This window comes from Myotis brandtii, unplaced genomic scaffold, assembly GCF_000412655.1.
Source record: "Myotis brandtii unplaced genomic scaffold, ASM41265v1 scaffold940, whole genome shotgun sequence".
Taxonomy (NCBI): Eukaryota; Metazoa; Chordata; class Mammalia; order Chiroptera; family Vespertilionidae; genus Myotis; species Myotis brandtii.
The window spans coordinates 72,577-81,230 of NW_005371877.1; the positions used below are offsets into that span (position 1 = coordinate 72,577).

Consider the following 8,654-nt stretch of genomic DNA (forward strand, 5'->3'; position numbering starts at 1 on the left):
TGCATCCCTATGGACAATACCAGTAAAAGGGTGCGTTTGACACATTGTTTGTTTGTAGTTGTTTAGTGATGTTAATTGTTACAACTCTTCTTTAATTTGTAGGAGATAAAAACATTCAGATGGCAGATAACAGGTAAGCCAAAATGAACTTTGTCTATTGGCGTTCACATTTTAGGTGATGAGCAGGAGGCAAGCCTTAGCGTTTGTGTGGCTACATACAGAGCACTGTCGTGCTGTGTCCTCCCAACTTGGGAAGGTGGCTTTTCTTGCTCAGCAGCCATCCAAGCCATCGGTCCTTGTTGGTTGGGTGGTGGGTTTGGTTTCAGAGCAGCGGGATTATGTGAAATTGTAGAGCTGAGAATTCAGAAGCTTTGATGAGGGTTGGAAATTAGAACTGTTGTGGTTGGCATGTGGGGGGCCCAGGGTGATGGTGGGGTTATTATATTAAGTGGGAGGGTGTTTTAATAGCTAAGTCTCTCATATGTACCACGTGTGTCTGTGGTTCTCTTCCATCAAATTTGAAGTCACTGTTGACACCTCTTAACGGTTACGTAGGAAGATGCCCTGTGCTACTTACCTTAGGAGCTTTCTTCACAGTAACACTTCCTTGTTCTCAACATGTCGCTCCAGCTTTTCAGACGGGGCTCCTGCAGACTCCTTGGAAGCTGCTAAAGATGCGAGTGCCACAGGTCAGTGCACTGCGGGGAGGCGCTCACCTGGAGAGCTGGCGTGCAGCGCGGTCTCCACGCTGGGTCTGCACAGCGGCAGGAAGAGCGGCTGCTCTGACCACAAAGGGTTCTTCCTCAGGCTTCAGGGAAACGTAGCGCGATAAGATGGAAATCAGCACATCCTCTGAGAAGCGTTTTACAGGAAACTCAGACTCGTACCCATGGTCGCTGGGCGTCAGCGTTGATTAGCAAACGACCAGCCTTTTCTCCTCCGCGCCTTCTCTTCCGATTGTTCTGAAGCAGATCCCAGATACCCATTTCCCCATAAATTCATGGTGTGTTTCCCCTTCCACTTCAGAAAGGCCCCCTGAACTTCTTGAAAACAAGTGTGGACATACTGACTAAAAGAGTCGCTAAGACGATTTAGTGTAAATTCCCCCAAAACTGGGAGGAATCCTCCTAACCACCCCCAAGAAGTATAACATTACCACGATGCTGTGTGCAGTCGTGTTTGTAGCTCCCCTTTCCCAGCAGTTCTTCATGGCCGTGCTCCCCAGGACTAGCCCGTGGGGAGCGACTGTGCTGCCTGTCGTTCTGCCTCCTTTGCTGGAGAGCCCCACCCTCACCCTTGGCCGCAGTGACACGGTGCCCAGCGCCTTGTGGATGCCCACGCTCTGGATGCTCTGCTCTTCCCTCCTGAGATTCAGGGTCAGCATTTTGGCAAGGCCGCCACGTGGGTGACCTTGTGCAGCGGGAAGTGCAGTTGGGCCCGTGACGGGTGCTGGCATGGGTGACTTGGTTAAGGCAGCGTCTGCCAGGCCTCTCCATCCTGAGGGCCATTTTGTTAACCACTGTGCTGGGCCCTGTGGGTCCCCTGTTCTCCAGGAGCCGCTCACCTGGTGTCAGCACCACGGAGATCCTTGCTGCACCAGTCACGACCCTGGGGCTGCAAAGGTGTCTCCTAACCCTGACCATCCTGCCACAGGCCACAGCTGTGACCCCCCCCCCCCTTAGTGTTACCAGAGAGACGTGGGTACTTGCTGGTCGGTGCCTTACCAGTTGCCATCATTACTCTTGTTGGTGCAGGATTTGTTCCACTTGATGAGTGGAGTCCCTTCAGGCTGGCTGTGTCCCCATCACTTCCAGGGCTTTTCTTGAGGAACTTGGGGGCCTAAGTCCTGTCCCATTTTCCTTTGAACTTTCCTCGCCCCGACTTGGCTCTGTCCGTTACCGAAGGGGCTGTTTTTATTCGCGGGGAGAGAGTCAAACACCCAGGTGTAGGTGCCAGTGCCATTGTGTCCAGGCCCTGCAACGGCCAGAGCTAGAGAAGGTGTGTGCGCACATAGTATAGGGCTGTGTGTAGACACAGTTGGATGCGTTAAACACAGCGCTTCCTGGTAGTGGTTGCTTGTAGTTAAACTGAGGGCCTGCTTGGTGCGTTCTGCTTGCCCACGCACGTTCTTACAAAGGCTGGAGAACTCCCAGGTGCGACGACCTTTGAGTCTGGCTGTCTGCACAGTGGCAGGAAGAGGGGATCGGCTCAGCAGACTTGAGCCTGTGCCGTGGCCTAAGTGGCCCACGCCATGGTTACAGTGCAGCATGGTGACACCCCTCCTGCTGTCTGGAGTGTGCGCTGTGAGGGCCGTGTGACTTCTGCGAGGAGCTGGTGAGGACACAGCGGTGCAGGGGGTGGGTGTGCGCAGGAGGATGGTGCCGGTGAAGGACCAAAGGACACTTGGGAAGTCTGGCCACAGGGAACTGACTGGTGAGGCCGGGCTTTCTGGGCTGTGTGCTGGGCACACCTGGGCACTGATTCACTCTGAGGAGCCGTCTGCTTACCCCTGTCTTCGGCTTCTGGGCCCCACATGGGACTTGGGGAGTGAAGGCAAGGTGATCGGAAGCGACGATGTCCTCACTTGGGAGTTTTGGAGCTTAAACAGCCAAGATGAGACCCGGGAATCTCTAGGTAGCCTTCTGCGGGCTTTAACCGCCCACTTAGGTGATTCGCATAAACATCCAATGCCTTTAGAGTGCACCCTAAATGTTTTCACAACATGTTTTAGCTGCCACTGGCCACATTTAGAAATGAAAGTGGACGAGCAGGCTCAGTGGGTTTGTGTTGGTGATGCTGACTTGGCTGCTCTGTGGTGGGCAGATGGTGAATTGTTTGGCCCTCTTTTCGACTTGTAGAGAAGCTCACCGATCAGGTGATGCAGAACCCTCAGGTTCTGGCAGCCTTGCAGGAGCGGCTCGACAGTGTCTCCCACACTCCTTCCAGCTACATCGAGACGTAAGTATGCTGTGGGCGAGGCGCGGTCCAACTTCCAGGAACGAGGGAGAAGGAAAACCACTTCCCTGTTCCTGAGAATAGGAATGGTGCTTCCATCAGCGGGGAGTGCTGGCTCGGGCGCAGGGTCTGCAGAGGGACTCAGACCTGGAGAAAGAACGCAGCAGGTGGGCGCTCTGATCGCTGGCCCACAGGCCATTCTGTGGCCATGGGAGACTGAGTCGAGCAGCACAGGGAAGGAGTTGGCAGGGAACGGGTGCAGGTGAGGGCGGGACGCTGTCTCTTCCTGGTGGTTGTCAGCTGTGAGCCATTCCTCCCTGACTCACCTCCAGTGCCTGCAACACCACCAACGGCTCTTTCGGGAGAGGCTGTGTCCTGGTGCCGCCCAGTGAGGCTCCTTGGGCAGCTCTCCCTTCCGGCCGGGCTGTCTTCCTGCTGGAGGGAGGGCTGCTGCCGGGCTCCTGCCTGGCAGTCAGGTTGGGTCTTGGTCTCAGACGTGTGCCCCCCCCCCCCCCCCCGCGCTCGGCGTGTTCCAGGCTGTGAGGGTGGGGAGGGGCCCTTGGGTCTGCTTTGCCCAGACAGCAGGCTCTCGGGAGCTGCCGGGAGGCACCTGCAGGCTGTCCGTGGCTGCAGTGCAGCGGGCAGCAGTGGGAGAGTCGTGGCAGTGCTGTCCAGTTCTCGGGCTCTAGAGCGGGGGACAGACACGCTGCACGTCAGGTGCCTGTTGTGGGGAGACGGTCGTTATGTCACTGACTCAGGATGGCCAGGGGACAGCAGGGACCAGTTTGCTTAGAACCTTTTGTTATTCTTACTGCATGAGGAAGACTTGAGAAGTTAGAAAATGATTTCAAAATGTGTACCTCGTGCAGGGAAGCAGTACAGATTGCAGTGTGTGTCGCCTCTTGTGAAACTTTCTCTGCTGCCTGTGTCCACCTCCCACACTCGTTCTAGGAGGGTGACGGGGGTCTGGAAAGGCCCTTCACGCTGAGGTGGCCTGGGTCTGGCTTACCCAGACCCAGCACAGGGGACCTTGGTGAGCCACAGCAGCCAGGGCAGGAGTTCTTTTTAATTTACATTCTTTGGGACGTTTAATGAGACTGGACGGCCCTAGCTGGTGTGGCTCAGTTGGTTGGGTGTTGTCCCACGCACCCAAAGGTTGCTTCTTCGATACCCGGTCAGGGCATGTGAGCTTAATCCCTGGTGGGGGACATGGAGGAGGCAGCCGATGGATGTTCTGCTCTCACATCCATGTTTCTCTTCTCTTCCTCTCCTTTCCTCTCGGTCTAAAAATCAATGAAAATATTTTAAAAATTAATGAGATTGGAGGTTTCTTCTGTGTTCGATTATTTTTATTTTCTTTTGTGAATTATTTCCTCAGCTTCCTTCACACTGTTTTTCCCCTGTTGGGGTGTGTGTCCTTTTCTTTTTTAAATATATTTTTATTGATTTCAGAGAGGAAGGGAGAGAGAAACATCAGTGATGAGAGAGAATCATGGATCGGCTGCCCCCTGCACGCCCCACACTGGGGATCAAGCCTGCAACCCGGGCCTGTGCCCTGACCGGGAATCGAACCGTGATCTCCTGGTTCATAGGTCGACGCTCAACCACTGAGCCACGCCGGTCGGGCCTTTTCTTAATGATTTTACCTCTTTTTCTTAGTAAGGATGTTAATTCTGTGTTAACCTAAATTTATTTTAATAAAACAGAAAAGCATGCCACTTAGATGTTGCAAGCATGTGACAAGTTTTCTTTTCTGCTTTCTCTCTAGTTTACCTAAAGCCGTGAAAAGAAGAATCAACGCATTGAAACAACTCCAGGTGAAGTGCGCTCACATAGAAGCCAAGTTCTACGAAGAGGTCCATGACCTGGAGAGGAAGTACGCGGCGCTGTACCAGCCTCTCTTTGACAAGGTGGGAGCATCTCCTCTGATTCGCGCGTCTCAGACCGTTGAGGCTGAGCATCCACATTGCCCAGTAAATGGCCCCGAGCTGTTCTTTAAGTCCTAGAGCGAAGCTTAGGATAAGTGATGGGAGCGCCCAGGGTTCAGTCTTCTCATAGGCATTGTTTGCAAACTCACGGCCTTAACTCCTGCCTTCCCCAATGACATAACTCTGAGAAGGTCTCGCTCTCACTTAGAGAAGGGAGTTCGTCACTGGTGACGTTGAGCCGACAGATGCGGAGTCGGAGTGGCACAGCGAGAACGAAGAGGAGGACAAACTGGCCGTAAGTTGTTCTTTTGATGGGCGTGGCTGGCGTTCGCTTTCGCGCTGTTACACACAAGAACCGTCTCTTAATGGTCTTGATGCTCAACATGACTTTACAGAGAAAGCGCTCCTGGTAGGAGGTGCTGTTCCACCCTGAGGTCAGGTGTTGGGGTTTCTTATGGCTGAATACTGAGCAGCCTCGGGCCTGGCCTCTGACGGTGCCGTCAGCTCATGCAGTGGAGCAGGCACCGTCCCCCGCGTCGCCAGTGACCCAGAGCAGCTCTGCACTGTCTGCAGGGAGATTGCAGATCCGATGAGCGAGGCCGTTAGCCTCAGTGACAGGCGCAGCCAGGCGTGCTGTGGTCACCACCAGACGGGGTGTGGTGAGGAGGGTGTACTGGAAACACCAGGACCAGCGGTAGGAGGAGGTGGCCAGAGCGCCTTGCCACGTGACCACGAGATCAGTGGGTTACGGGTCCTTTCAGTGACGGGCCCTGTCTGTCACCTGCTCGCAGCCTCTTACCTGACGGCCCATTCCAGTGCCATAGGTTCACTCTGCCAGCCGGATCTTGTGTTCGGGAGACAAGTAGCTTCAATCTGTAAAATTCACTTTTATGGGCATTTGTGAAGAATATGCTAGTTTTGGTAGCCACGTGTTTTGATCTAAAAACATGCAGAGCCTGGCCTGGTCGTAGCTGTGGCTGCGGGTCAGTGTCCTTGTGAATCAGATCCTTTTTGCTCAGGAAAAACCTGTCTCTGCTCGTTGCCTCGTAAGGTCCCAGTGGCACCGCACTCCCACCTTCCACATTGCCTGATCTGCACGGGCACCTAGCCGTTCTGGTCCCCGCCCTCGTGTGGGCAGTGCCTCTGGCTGAGGCGGCAGTTAGAGCGTCTCCCTGGCCTTGGACGGACAAAGTGGTTGGCAGTTCTGGTGGCGGAAGCCACGGGAGTTGCGTGTGGTAGTGGGGGCCTCGTGGAGCCAGCACTGCACAGCCTTGCCCTGTATGTGGCCTTTGACCCCTCTGGAGCTTTTCCTCCAATTTAAATGGTTGGGTGGAATGACGTTTGGACGGAGTGCCTTGAACGCTTTGTCCCGGAAACCTTTCCATGGTGACCTGCTCGGCGGTCTTGGAATGTAGGGTCAGAGGACCAGGGCTTGTGACGGCAGTGGGTGCGGGATTCTGGAATGATGGTCTGGTTCGAGCCGTGGAGGATTTGTTGACTTGTTGCTTGGTGGTAACTGTCCTCTTCTGCATCGTTACTTTGTAGGGAGACATGAAAAGCAAAGTCGTCATCGCAGAAAAAGAAGCCGAGGCAGCAGAGGAGCCCGCCCCCCGAGGGATTCCCGAGTTCTGGTTCACCATCTTCAGAAACGTGGACATGCTGAGCGAGCTGGTCCAGGTGAGCACGCTCCATCCTGGTCTTACGACTGCGTGTGAGCTCCTCGAGGGGGCTCCTCGGGGGTTCACTGTGGGGGAAAGGCACTCCTGGGACCCCCACTCCAGAGAAGTCGTGGCCTCACAGGAGGGTTATTCCTGGTGGGGACCCCAGTCACACCTACTGCAGCTGGAGTGGGAAGCCTGCAGCCTGAGCCAGAGCCCTGGGTCAGTTCACCTCCTGGGAAAGAAAGGGCTGCTGCCTCACCCAGAAAGCCTGTCAGCAGGTTCCAGACGCCTTTCCATTTTTTTTTTCTTCCTTTTTTTAAAAACTCATGGCTGCTTTTTTTTTTTTTTTGTCTTTGTTTTGTTTTTTAATTTATTGATTTCAGAGAGGAAGGAGGGAGGGAGAAAGAGAGAGACAGAAGTAGAAACATCAGTTTGTTCCACTTATTTATGCATTTATTGATTGCCCCGATTGGAGATCGAACCTGCAACCTTGGCGTATCGACCCTAATCACCCGGCTAGGGCAACCCTTCTCCATGTCACTGATGTGGACAGGCGGGAAGTGAGGGGTGAGAATGTGTGCATGTGTGTGTGTGTGCATGTGTACACACACTTGCACTGACACATACTTACTACACTTCTCTGTTGGTGGGTATTTGAACTATGAAACAGGCCTGTTGTGCAGTCTCCGTGGGCCGAGACTCAGGAAAGGATGTGAGGAGTGCATTTCCTGCTCCCCTTCAACTGACAGGGCCGCGTCTGAAACACGCGGCTTGCGACAGCCTGTTTTCCTGTCTGAGCCTCCTTTTCATGCACAAGTTCAGGTCGGGGTTTAAGAAAACCAGATGATGCCACACGCCAGAAATTCATTGGGAAAATTGAATACTCTATGGCAGACCTCACCCAGACTGCTTTTTAGAATCACCTGGGCAACTTCTTGTTTTTTCCCCAATATATTTTTGATTTTGGAGAGGAAGGGAGAGGGAGAGAGAGAAACATCAATGATGAGAGAGAATCATTGACCGGCTGCCTCCTGCACGCCCCCCACTGGGGATGGAGCCCACAACCCGGGAATTGTGCCCTGACCGGGAATTGAACCGCAACCCCCTGGTTCATAAGTTGACACTCAACCACTGAGCCACGCCAGCCAGGCACCTGGGCAACTTTTAAAACTCAATAGCAAAGAAAAACAAAACAAAAACAACTCAGTAGTAGCCTCAGTGCCTCTGCTCCCCCATGTCCTGACAGTCCCAGGTGTGGGTAGAAGTTCCCGGATTCTGGGTGCCCCAGGGTGGGAAGTCCCCACGCAGCGGAGCCGTTAGCTCTCTCAGACCTCGGTGGCTGTGCCCATCCCGGGGCACGCAGGGCCCGATTTATCAGGTCTGGGTGGGCCTGGGGCTGCTTTTCTGATGTGCTGCTGGGGGGGGGGGGGCACGCTGTGCGTGTGGCAGGCTTGTCATGATGGGGCTTTTGGTGCCAGTAGGTGACTTGCTTGGTGACCTGGCTGTTGGTGCTGGGTAGCCGTCCAGGGATGGTGTGGCTGCCGCTTCCACGCATTTCCTGGTGTTGAGGGCAGTAGCTGAGGCCAACTTCAGTGAGGTGTCTCCTTCCTTCTCCCAGCACCTCTGTATCATGGCCTACTTCGGTGTGTAGGCCCCAGAGTGTCTTGAAGCTGTGGGAAGACAGGCTGGCATTTCCAGAGTGTTTCCTATCTGAGGGAGTGGCGAGAGGTTGTTGGCACTGACCTGACAGCGTCTGGCCGGAGGTGCCATTCGGGTCAGACGTTAAGGACTCAGTCAAGTCCTGAAGATGGACTCGACTGAGTGCTTGGTGCTCTGCGTGGGGGGCAGAGCGGAGGCTGCAGGAGGGTTTAGACCAGTGATGGCGAACCTATGACACGTGTGTCAGAGGTGACACGCGAACTCACTTTTTTGGTTGATTTTTCTTTGTTAAATGGCATTTAAATATATGAAATAAATATAAAAAATATAAGTCTTTGTTTTACTATGGTTGCAAATATCAAAAAATTTCTCTATGTGACACGGCACCAGAGTTAAGTTAGGGTTTTTCAAAATGCTGACACGCCGAGCTCAAAAGGTTCGCCATCACTGG

The 8,654-nt window shown here is 53.9% G+C and overlaps 1 protein-coding gene across 2 annotated transcripts in view; it reads left to right on the top strand.

Moving 5' to 3' along the window:
- Positions 1 to 30: 30 nt before the first annotated feature.
- The window catches only part of NAP1L4 (nucleosome assembly protein 1-like 4), a 31,869-nt gene continuing 23,245 nt past the window's right edge, over positions 31 to 8,654 (top strand). The window contains exons 1-6 of one of the 2 annotated variants that reach the window (XM_005885928.2): positions 31 to 133; positions 631 to 689; positions 2,859 to 2,958; positions 4,724 to 4,865; positions 5,092 to 5,178; positions 6,429 to 6,560. In XM_005885928.2, coding sequence (XP_005885990.1) covers positions 120 to 133; positions 631 to 689; positions 2,859 to 2,958; positions 4,724 to 4,865; positions 5,092 to 5,178; positions 6,429 to 6,560 — 534 coding nt within the window. In that variant the 5' untranslated portion in view covers positions 31 to 119. The remainder of the gene's footprint in view (positions 134 to 630; positions 690 to 2,858; positions 2,959 to 4,723; positions 4,866 to 5,091; positions 5,179 to 6,428; positions 6,561 to 8,654) is intronic. The other variant, XM_005885929.2, reaches the window with a different exon arrangement.